This window comes from Dinoponera quadriceps, unplaced genomic scaffold (assembly GCF_001313825.1).
Source record: "Dinoponera quadriceps isolate SergipeBrazil2010 unplaced genomic scaffold, ASM131382v1 scaffold707, whole genome shotgun sequence".
In the NCBI taxonomy this organism is placed as follows: domain Eukaryota; kingdom Metazoa; phylum Arthropoda; class Insecta; order Hymenoptera; family Formicidae; genus Dinoponera; species Dinoponera quadriceps.
Window position 1 is genome coordinate 60,470 of NW_014555450.1, and position 18,244 is coordinate 78,713.

The following is an 18,244-nucleotide window of genomic DNA, read 5'->3' on the forward strand; positions in this document are numbered from 1 at the left end:
CCAGTGTTATTCGCTTCTCCATGATGACGGGTTGGGAAACTGATTGCAGGTATAATTCTCGTGGTTTCCATTCAACCCGGAGTCGGCAGCTCCGCCAGGGAAAGCACAAGACCGGCGCAGAATGTCTCCACAGTCGACACCCTGATGGACTTGGTGAGAAATATGTTTCCGCCGAATCTTGTCCTTGCCTGCATCTCCCAGCACCGCACCGAGCCCAAGCCACCGGAGAACGAATCACGTAAGTGACTCAGGCATCCTTGCCCAGGTCGAAATGTTGGCCCTACGTTATATCTTTAATTCTACAATACAGTGAGGGGAAGAACTAAGACAGCTAAACAGGTTCATACAATTTCAATTCTAGTAATATAATTTACCCCTACTCTGATGATGTCCTAAATTCTCGTTTTCGCTGCAAGCCATCTAAGTGCGCATAAACCACCCCCTGATATCCTTAAAACTAAGGGCAATGACGCGCGGAAAAACGTCAGAAGTAAAAGTTGAGCGGTAAAAAAATTGACCAGTCACAGTCGATTATTCGTCGACCGTAAGGAGAATAGTGACTGGTCAATTTTCTTACGTTCTCGCGTGTGCCGGTCAGCTCGAGATAATCTTCAGAACGAACAACGATTGTGCGTGTGAATTCGCCGTTAATCCGTGGAATCATTTGACCCGGCAGTTCCTATGGAGGAATGGGAGCTGGTGCAGAAAGAGGTGTCCGGCACCAACATCCTCGGACTCGTGGTGTTCGCGACGGTGTTGGGCATCACCCTCGGTAAGATGGGTCCGCAGGCCAAGCCGCTGCTGGGCTTTTTCGAGTCGCTGTCCGGCGCGATGATGTTGATCACCAACTGGGTCATATGGTAAGACTCGAAGGAGGAGTTCCTTGGGATACTCGCGTATTATCTGGGCAACGTCGTTGCGTAACATCGTGTTGCGCAGCTGTCGTGATTTCTCTCTACGATGAAAAGCTTCGGACAACTTACGCACGTATGTGGACGCAGGTTGTCGCCGATCGGTGTCCTCTTCCTGGTCGCCTCCAAGATCACGGAGATGAAGTCGCTGGAAGAAGTAGTCTCTCAGCTCGGCATGTACTTCCTCACCGTGTTGATCGCCCTGAGCATACACGGGCTGCTGGTGCTGCCGGGGATGTACTTCCTTCTCACGAAGAAGAACCCCTACCGCTACATATCCAACATGGCCGAGGCGCTCGTCACCGCGTTCGGCACGTCCTCGAGCTCGGCGACCTTGCCGATCGCCATCAGCTGCCTCGAGGGGCCCAACGGCATCGATTCGCGCGTCAGCAGATTCGTCATGCCGATCGGCGCTACCGTAAACATGGACGGTACCGCTTTGTACGAGGCTATAGCCGCTATTTTTATAGCCCAAGTGCGCAAAGTTAGTCTATCCTTCGGCCAGTTGATCGCGATTAGGTGAGTGAGTGCGCGAGCCTCGCTGCTTATTTCGATTTCGTTCAACGAACGGTTCTCACGAAGAGAGCTCCATCGTGGTAAGATGACGGCCCGAATCTTTTCTTACGCATTTGCTTAACTTGTTCCAGTATCACAGCAACTGCCGCCAGCATCGGCGCGGCTGGAATTCCCCAAGCCGGGTTGGTGACGATGGTGATGGTGCTGGACACGGTTCGCCTCCCGGCCAACGACGTCTTCTTAATTATCGCGGTCGACTGGCTGCTGTGAGTACAGCGCGCTCACCTCGCGATTGCGTTATCGAGCTTTCGTTCGCCGCCGACACTCACTCTCTCTCCGTCTTTCAGAGATCGTTTTCGAACAACGGTGAACGTGATCGGCGACTCGCTCGGCGCGGGAATCGTCAATCATCTTAGCAGGAATGAGCTCACGATGCTTCCGCACCATCCGCAGACGCAAAACGGAGCCGATCGTCACGCGACCACGTCGATATGAGAGCGGTAATCGCGTCTCCCCGACTGACGATTACGATGTTGCTTCGCGATCGGAAGATCGACACACCTCGCGCGGCTGATCGCCCGCCGAGAGTCCGCTTTCGAGAATATTCATACGACGCGAACAAGTTGAAATTCACGGAACAACGTTAATCCCAGTTCCCGCGACTGTACAGGGAACCAGATGAAAACTCGCTGACAAGAAATGATATCTGTGTGTGTTATCGCGACTGGGAACATCCGTGTGGACATTCGGCCGCATTAAAATTCGGGACTGTCTGGATAGAAAAAGGAACCTCCTGCAACCGTGAATTTCATCTGCTTCTCAGGCAAACTCCACCAACGGCAGCTACACCAACGGAATTGTTTTTATTCTTTTATTACTTTTGTATTATTAGGCGGATATTACTTTTTCGCTACATCTGACATGCAGTTTTCGCTACGTCTGATTTGTAATTTTCGCGTGTTTAGTTTGTAATTTCTTTCATTTCGAGCGATACAGTCGTGATATACGTGCGCATATTCTCGTTCGCGTAAAGCTGGGTGTACAGTAAACAAACGAATGAGGAATAAACGGCTAATGCAAATATTTGTTGTTATACCGAAAGAAAAAAAGTGCTACATTCAAAATGAAATATTTGTCAAGGAGCATTGGAGTGATTATTTTACTTCGATTAAGTAAATATTACTTGAATATAGCACACTGAAAGAAAAAAATGCTACATTCAAGTAAAAAATAATTACTTCAATACTCCTTAGAATATATTTACTAGAATGTAGCCTTCTTTCCTTCGTTGTTGCAATTTGGAAAATGTGTACGCCATGAGGAACAAAACGTTTCGTTAGCCGATTTGCTCATGCAGATGGTTTATCAAAGTAAGTTCGTGTGCGTTTGCACGCGAATATACACATTCATATTACACATTCGCTGTACGTTCGTTGTTTATTCAGTGTACATCCACTTTAACATAACGACGGTCGACGATCGCGAGGTACGAAGTACCAAGTCCTGTGACGAAGTGTTCTTGCGTACTCAGTAAGTGTTCCGTTTTTACCTTAGTCAAGTAACTCGGTTTTAGTATTAATTATCCCGTACAAAAGGAAAAGCAGACGACAAACGAAGGGAACAAATAAACTGCACCACCGTCTCTCAACGCCATTGTTATGCAAACGCACACACGCGGAATGCGAGGGGCGCGCAATCTTCTCCAATTGTCTCTACGCATGTACTGTAAGGAGGATTATTTTGGTAGTCACTTAACTGACATCCATTCCGCGATTACGTAATAATAGGGCAATCAGATATCAAGCATACAGCGCGCTTGCAGTGCGAGCGACTGTAGCGTCCTTCAAATAACTCCGACGCGATGAAAAGTGTGTTTGAAACTAAATAATTTGTAGCCTTAGTACTCATAGATCCCATTAAACGATCTTGCTTGTCAAATGTATAAGTATATATATCTGTATATATATATATACAGATTATATATATATATATATATATAAATAATGTATACATCTGTCTTCCATTCTTGCGCTTAATGAGAATTACGCTTGATGTCCAACATGTGTGTGTCGCACGTGTTACACTTCATTCGAGCCGCGAAATTTGAAGTCCGGTATTTCTCCGAGTGTGCATTAAAAAATTGCGAGGCTCGTAAGAAATTTCGACGGGAGAGGGGAGGGGAAGGGGACGAAGTATTCTAGCGGTGTTTTCAAAAACCGATTTTATCATTATTTGACACGACGAAAGGTCAAGAGAAGAAGGGGTGGGATCCCCGTTATTACTTTTCTACACAGGAAAGTAGAAACGAGCATGCGTAATTCTACTCGCGCGCTATTCCGTAGCGATTGGGAAACGTCGCAGTTTAGTGCCATAGAACGTTACTGTCGCAAGTTATCAAAGTAATGCTCGATACCGAACGGAAAACGCAGACTTAACTCATTTTTGTCAGTGCGTGCAATTAAAAACGATCGTCAAACGAAAGCAGTCAAGCGTCACATCGTACCGACGGATGTATTCCTCTGGCATCGGGAAAATTGCCGAACGAGATATTTTTTTTTTTTATCGAGAACATCCACATCCTGTCTTCTGTTTGCAAGAATTGTCGCGTACGATTCCGATGTCATTGACGACAATCAACCACGGTACTTAACCCTTAAGTATGAAGCAACACTGATCATCTTTCGTCCCTTCGTAAAGTTTTTAATAGACAAAACTGTACAGCTTTCTACATTTTATATAATCTTTTCACAATACGAAAGGAAGGTCCAATCAGTCAGAACGTATAAAACCAGAACGGCAAACTCTCTAGAAAATGCACATTCAAAGGCTGACGAAGAAAGATAAAATCCGTACTTAAGGGTTCAAATACCTTTCTAGCAGCAGAAAAGAAGAAACAACTTAACTGTGAAGCTATCATACGCGTAACATGTAAAAGAATGATGTGGAGAAAATAACAAAAAGATTAATAAACAAACTGCCTGACTTTATCGTGAAAACTGTGTCTGTCGCAAGATCCTTTTGTTATTTTTTACGCAGAATTTTTCTTAGGTTTTTTTTTATAAAGGAAAAAAAAGTGTCCTGGTAAACGTGTCATTGCTGTTTCTTGGTCGCGATTATCCAGTATGATTAACATGTTTGTATGAACGTACGTATACGCGTGCGTTTACACCTCAGCGGTGCGTAGATAGAAGCATCCAGGTATGCCGATAAAACGTGAAACTGAAAAGGAAGCCTCGTCTGTCGCCGTACGCGCCGATATAAGTGCGATATTTGGCAATCGTTTCGCTTGTCACGTGAATCTGTCCGCGTAATTCGGAATTGCGTGTATCTGTATATCGAATATAATGAATATACAAATTAATATATCTATACACGATGTATAAATATATATATATCGTGGAAATATATGCAAACAGAAGCTGAACTGTGTGCATGTAATTAACGATATTTAGAGAATCTTCGTGCGTAATACACAGTAAACAGTTTGTTCTAAGTTTACATCTGTACACAAATACGAAGGCTGGATTTACAAGTGTAGAGCGAGCCTTCAATCTTTTGCTATAATCAATAAGATGTAATATTTTGCTGTGAAATCGAAGAAAATGTCATCAAATGAAAATTATTAAAAAATTACTAAGTATACTTCAAAATGAATCAAATTTTCCTTATGAAGGATTTAACATCATAATATGAAATTTAAGGGAAGTTAAATTATATTGTTGAAGAGTAATGACAAATTGTTGGAAATAGAATCACGAAGTTTGCGAAATTTAATTGAAAATTGAATTTTTACTGAATCATTGACAGAGTAATAACAAAACAGGGTCAATCGGGAGAGAATTTCAAATACATTTCGGTAAAATTTCATTATATACAATTCCGATAAAATATTTGCATCAGGGTTGCAACGTGTGGTAAAGCTTTTGCTAAAAATTATATTACAATTTTGCTTATAACGAAGGGCTAAAGACTTACCACATCTGTAGATTCGAATTGATGGATGCAAGTGAATTTAACAATAAACGTACGTACTTCGTAAATACTGCGTCTTCCCTCGACATGCGGAGATGCTAGGAGCACGAGCATTTCGTCAAGGTCGATCAAAGTCGATGTAACTCCGAGACAAGGTGAAGTTGCGAAGATACACGGCGAGCGAATCGGCACATCGAGCGGATTCTTAACTGCCCCCAGCGATTTGTCTGATCGTAATGGCGCGATCGCGTTCGTACAAGTTGTCGTCACGTCGATACCGAGATCGTCGATCGAAACGATTGCGCTGGCTACGTTCAGCGGAACGTTTATTCCGCAACGGTTGCAAGTGTTCCGAGAGATCGGGGTTACTCACTTAGATCTGGAGAAACGACTTAATCTCAGCTACGGAAAACTTCCCATAGTTGTAAAATAAACGTTCTGCTGTGAAGGCGGCCATCGAAACGCGTTTTGGAATCCGTTTCTTTCGCAGCGCGCTCACTTCCGGCGCGATCCTTCCTCGAAAGCGTACCAACTGTGCAATGGCGGTCCCCGAGTTGATTCTCTAGTCTCCAGATGTCTCTGGAGTGGCTGTAAACACAAACATACGTCGCATGGCTCTCGCAGCGTACCGGCTTTTAAATAACAACAATCAAGTCGTGAGCTGTGCTAAATGATAATATAAATAGTGGCGGTATTCGTGCTGTTGTATTAGACGTACGATGCGACAGTGACGCGTTTTCACTCAGCTCGACAAAAAGTGTACAATGAAGGTTAACCTAACCTAACCTAAAAATTATGTGACTTCGACGTTGCGTTTAACGACATGTCAATTTCTCACACGATTATTGAAACTTAATTATTTCTATGTTCTCAAATACGTTCGAAACGATCATGAGTCTTCCGTTCCGTCTTAGTTATCCGAGCATGAGTTACAAGATGTTTACGCGCTCCACGTTAATTTTATTCTTGACGAGCACCGCATTGCTCTTTCTATACTTGAATCGTATTCAGCCGCATTATTTCATCGACGAGGCTTTCCACATACCTCAAGTGCTGCGATACTGCGCGTGGAATTTTACCGAGGTAACATAGGATTTCGAAGAATTTCGGCCAGCTTCTAATCGCAGCTCGCGCTCCCCCGCGACAAAAATGAGTCGTCATTCATTTGCAGTGGGATCCCAAAATCACCACCTTGCCGGGATTATACCTTATTACCACTGCAATACTGTCGCCCTTTGGTCTTTGCAGTATCACCTGCGTACGATGTGTTAATTTAATTGGGACATACATAAACCTCTACCTTACTTACAACATCATAAAGGAGAATTGCGAATCCAATGAGGCAGATCGGTGGAGTAACTGGTTGATGCTCGCATCGGCTTACAATATTACGTTATTCCCACCGTTGTATTTCTGGAGCTTCTTTTATTACACAGACGTCGCTTCTGTGAACACGGTGCTTTTAATGTTGCTCCTGCACCGACGCAAACGCAGGAAGTTAAGCGCGTTCGCAGGTACGTACGTTTAACGTTGTACAAGTCATAACGTTCCGAGTTATCAGCTGTGGTGTAAAAAGTGACATCACACAGGTTTGACAGCCGTACTCGTTCGCCAAACGAACATCATATGGCTGGGCTTCCTCGCTGTGGAACACGCATTGGATATATTCGAGAGCAGGATGGAGCAGCCAGTGCCGCCTCGATCGCTCGCCACTCCCTTGCATTTTCGTGTAAGTAAAAGAACTGCGGTAAATCGCAACATACATTATATGTGCCGTGTCGGAGAACCTAATCTGCAACGTATTCGAATGATTTTCAGCTGATCTGGAAACAGATAGTATACGAGTTCCGCAAAGGCCCGCCGTCGTCCTTCGTCGGGTTTCTCCTGCAGGTATGCGGCAGTCTGCTTCCTTACATGACGGTGTGTCTGGTGTTCGTCGTTTTCGTCGCGTGGAACGAGGGCATAGTGATCGGTGACCGTTCCGCTCACGTAGCGACCGTTCATGTCTGCCAGATATTTTATTTTTCCGCTTTCGTCTCGCTGTTCTCGTGGCCGTACGCGGTGCGTCATCGGCGAGAGGTCCTGCGATTCCTACGCCGGCATTGGGCCTTCGCGAGCTGCGCGGCCGCGTTCGTGGCTGCAGCGATCCGCTTCAACACGCTCGTTCATCCGTACGTTTTGGCCGACAATCGGCATTACTGGTTCTACGTGTGGAACCGATTCTTAGGCCGTTACACGGCGTGCCGGTACCTGTTGGCGCCGGTTTACTGCGCGAGTCTGTTCGCCATGTCGCGAAACATCGGACACCGGAGGTTTCTCACGCAGATCAACTACGCGATCTGCGTGTGCGCGGTGCTGATACCGCAGCTGCTGGTGGAACCGCGTTACTTCATCCTGCCGTACATCTTCTATCGCTTGAACGTCGGGAAACCGCGCGAGTGGCAGGTCTACCTGGAATCGCTCACGACGTTGGCGGTCAATCTCGCGCAATTCCTCATTTTCGCCAACAAAGTATTCTACTGGGAGGATCAGCCCTATGCCCAGCGCATTTCCTGGTGATTCCCGACGCGGTGAAACGTGAGAAAAGGAATAAAAGAAGATTTAGTTTCAATCACGAGGTAACGTTCTTAGTTTCTTCTCTTTCCCAAATCTGTCTCCCCGGGAGAACATTTTTCATATGTTATTATTGTATATAATTGTATATAAGGCGTTATGTATAGAATATGTCCACGTATAAAAATATACAATTATATATGAAGTGGTAACGCAGTTATATATGATTATATATAAATTATATACGTATATATATATATTTATATGTAGTTGAAGTTTGGATCAATTTTCGAGAGAAAATTAAAAATTTATTCAAGTTAAACCGCCGTAAAAAAAAAACAGATGCGTAAAAAAAGGTAGAATTGTGCAAAATGTGTCAATATTAACATAAATAAACAGGGAAAAATAGGAAAGACCGCGCGCGCACGAACAATCGCACAAATTAAAATTTCCGCCGCTCCGGTGCGGCGTGTGCAAACAATTGACAGTACTTCACACTTCGCGGGACGATACACGTTAGAAAAAAAATAGTTTGAAAACGAGCCCGGAAGGTCTCCATAATCGACGCGCGTTCAACCACAAAAATGCAAATTTCTGCAGACGCTCTCGGCATTCTGTGCAAACAAAGGATAACATTTTTATTTTGCATGCACAGAGATAAAAATTTGTGCCGACGGCACAATTTTTCCTGGGTTTCTATTATATATTTTACGTTATCGACGAGTCAAGGGTTATCAAGTTATTCATAATCGACTGTTTTTTTGACGCACAATAATTTATTGTTCATGATTGAAACTTATGGCAAAACTGCTATTTGTCTTTGTACAGTAACAGCCTGTCATAATTTCGCAACGCGCGTCATCGTCGGCGCACAATATACATTAAACATATCCGACGACGACTTAAAACTGTTAAAATTCCCTATCTTTATCGTTCTTCCTCTCGTGTATAACTATTTCTCTTGCCGTTCCCTCGTTGAACATAACGACGATATTAGTAAAAGGTACCGAGATGTAATCTGCGAACATTCTCTCATTTATAGTAAACTTTGTCTTTATTCACATAGTAAAGAATTATGTACTCTTGCGCAAATCAGATCCGATACAAAATGTAATCTTAAAAGTAAATTTCGTACAAATGAAAAATAAGCGTCGCGCGCGCATCGGAATAATTTTGAGCCACCCCTCTTCGCGAATACACCGAACTGAAGGAGAAACAAATGCATTTTTTATCAATAGTGGAGAACAGTAAAGGAAATACGCGCCGTCACTGTCTTTTCGTTTCTTCGAAGAGTGGCTCCCAATTCTTTCGAATGTGTGCGCGTGTGGAACACGGACAAACTAAGAAACTAATTACCCTTTGGAAATCAAGACCAGTACGTACACTTTCCGGCTTATACACACATATATTATATATATATATATTGTACCACTCAGCCTCTCGATTGCCGGAACGTTGAGCATTATCCGCGACGAGTAGTCTTTGTTGCTTCGAACAGGGAATCGATGCGTTTAAAACAATACAATCGTATATCACAAACAGTTACGAATCAACGCTGAGTACTCTCTAGGGGGATTCTTCGAAATTAAAACTACTTATAACGTACTCTCCCTATACGATCTGGGCTTTCCAATAAAACGAGGATAATAATCGTCCCATCTCTCTCTTTCTCTCTCTCCTTCTCTCGCTCTCCCTACTATCTAACCGCGCGAAAATCGCGCGTATTGCTTGTCGTGAGTTTATTGCGAACCGTTCACACAAATCGAATTTGGAACGTAAATAGAGTGTGTGTGTGTGTGTGTGTGTGTGTATATATATATATATATATATATATATTTTTTTTTCTGTACACAAACCTCCGCACATCCCGGCAGGATATGTGATGGGGAGAAATATAATATCGCTCTTGACATCTGACCGATTTCTAAGTAGTGCAATTAACGTATATATTTAATGTATATATATATACATACTATATATATATATAGTATATATATATACATACTATATATATATATATACTATATAGCTTCTCGAGTTTGGTGTCACAGTGACACGATATAATTCACGTCCTAGCATTACATTATTATCATCCACGCGCTGAAGTTGTTATGTCTATCGCTATAAAGCGTTACACGCTAGGTAAGATAAGGTAGATCACTCTGTCTCTCTCGAAAAAAAAAGAGTTGAAAAACTCAAAGTGTCGCAGTAAAATATGCACCTTCGGGAAGATGCTTGTAAGCTGTTGCATTCTCTCCCTCCTCTCTCTGATCTAACTAATGGCATAATCGTTTTTCGATATCGATCTCAAAGACGTCGAAAGATACTATTACGATCGAGGGTACTGCCGGATACATACAAATTTACAAAAAGAAAAGAGGAGGCAGCTTGCCTCCTCGATATATATATTTTTTTTCGAGCGTTCGTACAGCAGAACTCCTAATGCCCGAACTAGCGAAGCGGACGATTAACGTTCTAGCCAATGATTAGTCTTTGAATCTTGCAGATTCCTTTCGATTGTTCTCTTATTGTAAACTGTCTCTCTCATTTAGAATGACTACGTTTTTACTCCCAATTTAGATATAAATTATAATAATGTATATATGTAGATGATGTGTACTTACAAGTAACATTATATTTATAGAGCAATCGGCTAAACATTGTACAAGTTTGGTTTAAAATTGGTCAAAATTTTCGAAGAGATATGTGTGGTAACAGAAGCGTCGGGATTTATCAAGGTTCCACTGTACACCGTGATTCGATGTAACCTCGATCGTGCTAAAGCGACGCCGTCTTTCGTGAAGAAACAAATTCTCTTTTCTTTTTTCACTCTTTCTTTGGATTTTTTGCTTAACTCTCTCTCTCTCTCTTTCTCTTTTTCGTGTGACGTGTATCTTTCTTATCCTCTAGTTTTCTTAGTCCTACCCGAGGGACATCGAGTATCTCAGAACCCGACTAGCGCGAGCTATATCGTGTAAGAAGAGTCAAATGTAGCTTTAGGTATTATTATTATGCATTTCTAGGAAGTACGTAAATCTCTACACGCACTCTCTCTCTCTCTCTCTCTCTCTCTCGACACCACACGCACAAATATGGCTGGTAAACGCGAATGCTCGTCTGTTTGATTGTAATCCGGTGTTCTCTCTCTCTCTCTCTCTCTCTCTCTTCGTAATTTCACCGCGCATCAATCGTGCGTGTTTCGGAGTGAGAAACGCTATTATGTCGGAAACGGAGAAATGAAAGAGCGGCAACGAGCGCGACTCGACAATGAAAAGTATCCCTATTCAGTCAAATGCAGCCGAGGATACGCCTGTTCCGCGACGATGCTCGTGCGCGCGTTTCCTCGACGTTGAGTCGTAAAATTAAATTTTTCTCTGGCTTCCCGATTTTACACGATCTAAATTACGATAAGCACTCGCGCACCGGAGATTCCGCGATTCGTTCCACCGATCGTGCGTCGCCGTGAGAACGCGTTGCTCGTGAAGAACGCGACCGAATATACTCGTGGACACTCGTCGCAGAAGGCTACGCGAATTATTAATATAAGTCGGACGTATCCGTCTACTAATACACGTCTCGTGCATTCCATCTTCGCGTGTTCCGAACGGGGGGAATATCTATCGAAGAAATTTCTCGTATCTTAATCGGAAGTCCTCGTAAACCGTAACTTTCAACGTTCGGGCGAACTTTAAGGTAACTTTTAATATCGGCGAATTTCAGAGAGTATTAAACTTCGAATATTCATATTTCGTCGCTTTTGAGCATTCTCTGTTTCCCCTCTCTCTCTCTCTCTCTCTCCATGATTTTATTTTCTCGTCTGAAAAATCCTCCGGGAAGTACGAGGAATTCTTATTAAGGAACTCGTTCTAACTCGCTCTATATCTCTCGTAATCGCTTATGCTTACTAAACGCGTGAAGAAGCGGGGCAGGACTAAAACGACGATCGTTAAGCATCGTAATCTTCACCTAGATCGACGAGCGGTATCGGGTTTTTCCTTAACCTATCCCGCGAGTGGGAGACCGATCAACCCGGTGAGAGCCAGCCGTAGCAGAAAACACCTCCACGGTGATCGCTTAAACGTAATCTTTGGTCGTGTCGTGATCTTGACCCAGCGTCGTACGCGCGAACAGGGGCGAGCTTGGGAATGAACTTGACTATGGAATAGAACGCGGAATAGAATAGAGGAAAGAAAAAAAAAAGAGAGTCCCTTCGCAGAGGTGGAACGAAACGATAAGTAGAAGAGCTTAGCCTTACGGTGAGTGACTCGTTTGCTTCCTTTGGTCGTTGATTAGCGCAGGATGCGCGACATACACGTCAGGAGATCGGTCGTGACCGCGCGAACTTGCTCGTCCGATATACCACCGATCAACGACTATTCTAAACCTGGATCTACAATGGGCGCGGTAAAGTTTTCAGCACTTTTGCTCGGAGCACCAAATTGCAACGTAATTTTTAGCCAAGAGCTACTTCCAGCGCTATTAGACGATTCCTACGATTTAAGGGCCACTTCGATTTTCAGCAACGCGAGCAACGTCTTTCGCCGGGAATTACGTCGCATTTTATCGCTCAGAGCGAAAGGTCAAAGACGGGTTTATTGCACCTGGTTGTAAATCTGGACTAATACTAGCGAACGAACTTAGCCTGTTCGCGTTAGTGGGCGGCGGCATGCACGAAACAAGGAATGCGCGAGAAGAGTGGCCGAGAAGTGAAGACCAGGAGGGTACCGAACTCTCTTCTACGTGTATGAATCGCTAAAACCGTACCGCCGAGTCATTGCGCTCGGAGCGAAACCTACCTACCTACCTACCTATCTATCTACCTATTTACCTACCTACCTTCCTTTCTCGAGGTAAGGGCGCACCGTCTTGGGGAGCTACTTGCTGCGGATTGTAAAAGCTGATAAAAAAACGATCGTTTTACCGGCTACGCTTAAAGATAACGATCCCTCCCGCCGTGAGAGAGAGGGGGTAGATACTTTAGGCACTGAATCGCACAGTTTATTTTTTTCCGCACCTAGGAATTCCCTTGGAGTGACACCGATGAACTAGTGCGAAGGAGGGGGCGGGATCACAAGATTCAGGTTATCAGATTTCTCGCGCGAGGAGGAGCCGGCCCGCCGACATCATACTATCTGCTGCTTCAGCTTCACCAGATTCGTCGTGCCGTATAGCTTCATGTCCAGCGGCGCGCTCGGCTCGTTCTTCTTCGTCTGCGTGTGCCAGGCGAGCACCTTGGTGCAATTGTCCGCGAGCAGCTGGGCGTCGCGCGGCTCGAACGGCACCAGGCTCTTCAGGAAGCCGTCCTCCTCGTAGCCCGCGCGAAACGGCATCGTGGCGTTCGGCCTCTGCTGCAGGAACTTCACGCTCACGGCGAACCCGGCCATGTCCACCGGGAACTTCCGCCCGGCTATCCAACCGTCGTAAAACCCGGCGAACTTGCCGTTCTTCAAGATCGGCGAACTCAATCCGAACTTGGTGCACAGTCCCACCGGGAACATCGACACCGTCTTCGTCTTCCGGATCTGAAACGCGCACGTTAGAATTGAGAGAACGAGACGCATCGCGTCGGAGGGGGGGGGGGGGGAGGGGGTTTNNNGGGGGGGGGGGGGGAAGGGGATTCGCACGGAAAAAGAAAAACAATCCCGTCGGTGGGAATTGAATTTCCCGTTGACCGGACGAAAATTCGATCGTGGCGGAGCCCCTCAAGTAAAACTCTGGACGCCTCTGGCTTCTTACTGATTGCTCCGGTTCTTTATTCGATCGGAAATCGCAGAACTGAGGATTGTCAAATAAATCAGTAAATTAATAAAATAAGGATTGTAATTAAATGTTATTCTAAGATGGGGAGTGATAAATGATAATGAAATAATGATAATAAATGAATTTTTCAGAAATTAAAGAATCCATTTTTATAAACAGTATTATGTACAGTTAAATGAATCGCATATATATATATATATCCTGAGAAAAATTGTGCCTTGACTCGGTATATATACATTAGCCAATATTCATAATCAGATCTTATATTTAACACCATCTTAAGTTGTTAATCCTCAGATGCTTCGAAGCCGATGAAATGAGCCGTACAGCATCTGAAGATGAACTTAAGACGGTCTTAAATATAAGATGCGACTGTAAATACCGGCCATTGTATGTGTAGACACCTTTCACATATAGATAGAGACGTTCTGGTAAGAGAGGTGTCATTTTTAATGAAAAAGCCGATGATATCCAGACTTATTTGAGGGACTTTAACGTTGCAGGAATAGAAAGATTCCTATATGATTTTAAAAGCTCGGAATAACCGGTTTGTTCCATTTCTCCGCGGCTTTTTCGGATTTCTCCGCGGAAAAAAAAATAGAAAAAACTCCGTTTGTTGTTATTCGTCAATTTTTCGGAGGTTTTCGCGAAAAAAAAAATGGAAGAAAATGGGGTTTTTTTTTTGACTATAGATTATTAGTAGGAGGTCTCTGCTCGGTCCATTGCTCTCAGTTGTCCCAACCGATGCAGCTGAATGTTCACACGAACGTTCCCGGTTCAGTTCGCAGGAACTGAACTTCGTATTTCCGCGTGAAAGTCGAGCAAATTAGCGATTAACGTGTACCTCGTCGAAAAGCTCAATATCGTAAGTATTGTCGTCGTCGGCGAAGTAGAACACGCCTCTCGTAGCGTTCGCTCGTATCCACTGCAGGCCGCGATTTCTGTTCGACACCCCGCGCGGCTTCGCGCCCTTCTTGAGCTTGTACTTCTCCGGCATCGGAGCTGCACAGATCGTTCGCGATCATCATCGGTGGTGTGCTCACCTCTCTACGGCAGATTCGCAATTGAACGTCAGCTACGTCAGGTTTTTACCGATTAAATGATCAAACTTGAGGCCGGTGCGCTCCAGCAGCTTGGTGACTTGCTTGGTGGCGACCGTGGCGTCCTCGATAACGAGCCAGTGCACGTTCCTGACTAACATCAGCGTGTGAGCCATCCTCGTGAGCTCGGGGATTTGCTCCGGTCTTCGATATGTCGGCGTGATGATGTACAAGGGCTCGGCGGGCTCCTCGGGATTTGACGGGGCCGACTGACGAAGCTGCGTCGCCGCCTTGTGCATCGTCGTCGGGGCTGTTTGCGGAAGCTTGGAATTATTTCTCGAGGCCACCGAGACGTTCCTGCTCAACTGGCTGATAAGCTCCTGCACGAGCAACGAACTTATATCCGGACTCAGGCCATTCGCCATTTGCACCCGGTACACGGCGTACCGAATCTGTAAAGAGAACGGACGACCGTTGCCTAACGTTGAGAGGAGAAAAAAAGAGAGACGTCGAAATTTATCCTCGCCCGGACGAGACGAGTGACACGCGTTCTCTCAGAAATTGAAGATACTTCATTAATTCGCAATTCATTTTCGCACGACAAATTACCTGTTTCATATTAATCCCCGCGCGGAAGCGCGCCGTTTTACGGCACACCTGGGCCTCTCCGGCCAACTTTTCAACGCGTTCGCGTGCCCAGGAAGAATTAATCGCATCGCGAATCGTTCGAGGCGATTTGATATCTCCGGGAGGCAACCGCGAAATTCCACCGAAACGGGATCCTCTTTAGCATTTTATCTCAACGATATCGCGGGCGAGCGCACGAATAACCTCGGTATTTGATATAGTCACGATCGATCGTCATTGTTTACCATGTCTTCGGTGAGCCTGGAGGTTTTGCTGTAGTTATCGCCCTCTTCGCCGATCGGTAAAACCCCGGCGTCGTCCGCAGGGTTGTCCGCATTGAAGGCCGTTACTTGGTCGAAAGTAACGCCGGTGGACAGGTGATATTGATAAAACACTACGCAGATCCCTATCAAGGCGATCACTCCCATTTTCATGGACGGCTTCATTATACCGATGCCTGTGCGGAGAAACGCAGAATATTGAGTGTCCGGGCGCGAACGGAGAACGAACCCGAGTCGAAATTTCGCTCCTGCGATCGACTTTTTCATTCTACAACAGTACAGCAGTACGAGCTAAGGTGGCACGAAATAGATTTTAACAAATGTCATTTTTAATAATATAATTTACTCTTTGATCCTGATGATGTCTTAAATTTTCATTTTCGCTGCTTCAGTGATCAAATACGTTCAGAATTGACTGAACAGGATAAGGGCCGAAATATTTGGATACTTGTGATTATATAAGATTTTGACTTAAATCTTATCACTCACGATGATTATGTGAATCTCGTTATAGCATTGAATTTAGTATATTTCGTAGTTTCAGTTTACTTCTAACTTTCTCGCGCCTTTCTTAGTTACAAGAGCGGGCGCGTCATGTATACAATGCAACGTGGATTATGAACGAAAATTTTCAAGGATCAGGCATTTCATCGTAAAATAAATATTATACGGAAAAAGTTTGTAATATATAACAGTTTATTAATCATGTCTTTTATTAATTAATATAATAAAACGTGTAACAATAATGAGATAAAATCAAGTTTCAGAATCAGTCTTCGATTGTGCAGCTTGGCAATTTCGCACGTTATTGATGTTATCGAATGCTTTGCACGAGAACAAATATGCAGAATTATATGAAAAAACTATATTTACGTTGATCTTCAAATTATTACGGAAGCGTGTTAGTGCATTGTATACATAAAATTAAGTGATTTAACAACTTCTTGAAAAATTCGTATACATTTTGTATTTATTTATTTATAGTAAAACTGTGGTAACACATTTCGAAAAACGAGATAAAAAATTTACACTTGGATGGAATAGACACTAAAGGAATACCTTTGAGTTTATCGTGACTGACAGACAGGATTTTACGCATGCATTCTCTCTTTAAACCCAATATTCTGTGCAGAAATACGCCCATCGGGAGGTTAAATGATCGAAATACGTTGTTCGAGGTTTATCGTAAAAATGAAATTTGTGGAATTAAAAGTTCGCCAGAGAAGTTAATGTCGTCAGAGAAAGTTTTTATTAGTCTGTCGGCCATCTAAGTAGGTGCAAATTGTCCTTAATACTTTAACGGCCGCATTATTCCGGGAAAATTTTCGACTGTTGCCGAGAAATTTCGAGAGTTCGCTTAAACAGTCGATCTAAAATAACGAACATCCTCTTTGTACATAAATCCGTACATCTAGCTTCCCAGTAAACACCAAACCAGCAGTGAACATAATGTCAATGTTATAATTTCCGACTCTCAACAGTGTAAATCCAATATAATGCGTCTGTTGTGCAACAGTTCCATTGTTGAGTGGGAAATTACAGCATTCATGTTACGTTACCGTTAGTTGGTGTTTACTACATTCGTACACAGCTCTCTTATAATATTACAGGTATAAATGATTAATGTCGAGAAATATCTCTTTATAAGATGACAGCTGTTAATAGAATGAAGTCGCATGTACGTGACAGCGCGCGTCAAAGTGTCAAGAGGCGTCGTCAAAGTGATATCAAAATTTCGACTCGGAGAGACGCGCACGTTTCGACGAAGATAACGTATCGTCAGGCCGCCAAGTTCCAACAAAGCGCGACGGCGGTGCAGGACGATTCGGCGGGCAACTTTCGTACAACGAATCGAGAGTGCGTCCTTTTTTCTCACCGTTCTTAACCGTGTTCCAGTTTAATAACGGGGAAATGGGACTGGAAGATTAATCGGATTTTAAATGAAAAATGTACCGCTCCACAACTTACTCCACTAACTTTTCCGCTCGGGAAACAGTTACTCTCGCGTCCCATTCTCATGCTTCTTCTCCCCCTTCCTTCTCCCCCGGAGCGCGAGTTTTCAATTTTAATCTGATTCTCGACCCGATCCAATTCACCGGGCATTACCGTGTAAATGTATATCGCGTTCAAGTTATACGTGTAAAATGTAAATTTCCATCGGAGGACGAAGTGCGCCGTGGAGGAGAGAGGGTGGGAGAGAGAGAAGGACGGTAACGGGACGGAAAAAACTCCATGAATTAAAGCTCGACGTCGCGCATTGAAACGTCCGCGTATTAACGCTCGCTCGCAGATGATCCCGAGTTTCGTTGCGATTTCGAGCGGAAAACGCCGGATTACCATAATAGCCGTGCGCCGAAGAGCGCGCGCGGAAAGTCGAGACGAAGGAACGGACGGAGGAAAGAGAAAGAGAGATATATGCTCACTCACCCGAATGCTACATGTGTCGGCTGCTCCGTCGTTTCCGTTGCCTCTCCTGAATCGCGAGCTGCTTCTTGCCCTGTCATCAAAATAATTAGCTCGTCAAGCTCGTAATACCTCGTCGCTCGGGGCGAAGAGGGAGGGAGGGAGGGAGGGAGGGGGGGGG

General features: G+C 44.3%; 3 protein-coding genes across 7 annotated transcripts in view; 2 read left to right on the forward strand and 1 right to left on the reverse strand.

Annotated features, from left to right (window-relative positions):
- Positions 1 to 4,798, forward strand: part of LOC106744199 (excitatory amino acid transporter 1) — a 17,783-nt gene extending 12,985 nt beyond the window's left edge. For both annotated transcript variants that reach the window (XM_014618720.1, XM_014618719.1), the window contains exons 3-7: positions 50 to 238; positions 677 to 860; positions 1,002 to 1,430; positions 1,559 to 1,693; positions 1,775 to 4,798. In XM_014618720.1, the coding sequence (XP_014474206.1) occupies positions 50 to 238; positions 677 to 860; positions 1,002 to 1,430; positions 1,559 to 1,693; positions 1,775 to 1,922 (1,085 nt within the window). In that variant the 3' untranslated portion in view covers positions 1,923 to 4,798. The remainder of the gene's footprint in view (positions 1 to 49; positions 239 to 676; positions 861 to 1,001; positions 1,431 to 1,558; positions 1,694 to 1,774) is intronic.
- Positions 4,799 to 5,942: 1,144 nt separating this feature from the next.
- Positions 5,943 to 8,274, forward strand: LOC106744200 (putative Dol-P-Glc:Glc(2)Man(9)GlcNAc(2)-PP-Dol alpha-1,2-glucosyltransferase). The gene is made up of 4 exons (XM_014618722.1): positions 5,943 to 6,482; positions 6,571 to 6,913; positions 6,989 to 7,128; positions 7,218 to 8,274. Exons 1-4 carry the CDS (start codon positions 6,264 to 6,266, stop codon positions 7,956 to 7,958), a joined length of 1,443 nt encoding a protein of 480 aa, XP_014474208.1. The 5' UTR covers positions 5,943 to 6,263; the 3' UTR covers positions 7,959 to 8,274.
- A 59-nt stretch (positions 8,275 to 8,333) lies between these two features.
- Positions 8,334 to 18,244, reverse strand: part of LOC106744255 (galactosylgalactosylxylosylprotein 3-beta-glucuronosyltransferase P) — a 25,577-nt gene continuing 15,666 nt past the window's right edge. For all 4 annotated transcript variants that reach the window (XM_014618868.1, XM_014618867.1, XM_014618869.1 and 1 more), the window contains exons 2-6: positions 18,088 to 18,157; positions 15,625 to 15,836; positions 14,805 to 15,204; positions 14,557 to 14,714; positions 8,334 to 13,474 (exon numbers count right to left, since the gene is read on the reverse strand). In XM_014618868.1, the coding sequence (XP_014474354.1) occupies positions 13,076 to 13,474; positions 14,557 to 14,714; positions 14,805 to 15,204; positions 15,625 to 15,825 (1,158 nt within the window). In that variant the 5' untranslated portion in view covers positions 15,826 to 15,836; positions 18,088 to 18,157 and the 3' untranslated portion in view covers positions 8,334 to 13,075. The remainder of the gene's footprint in view (positions 13,475 to 14,556; positions 14,715 to 14,804; positions 15,205 to 15,624; positions 15,837 to 18,087; positions 18,158 to 18,244) is intronic.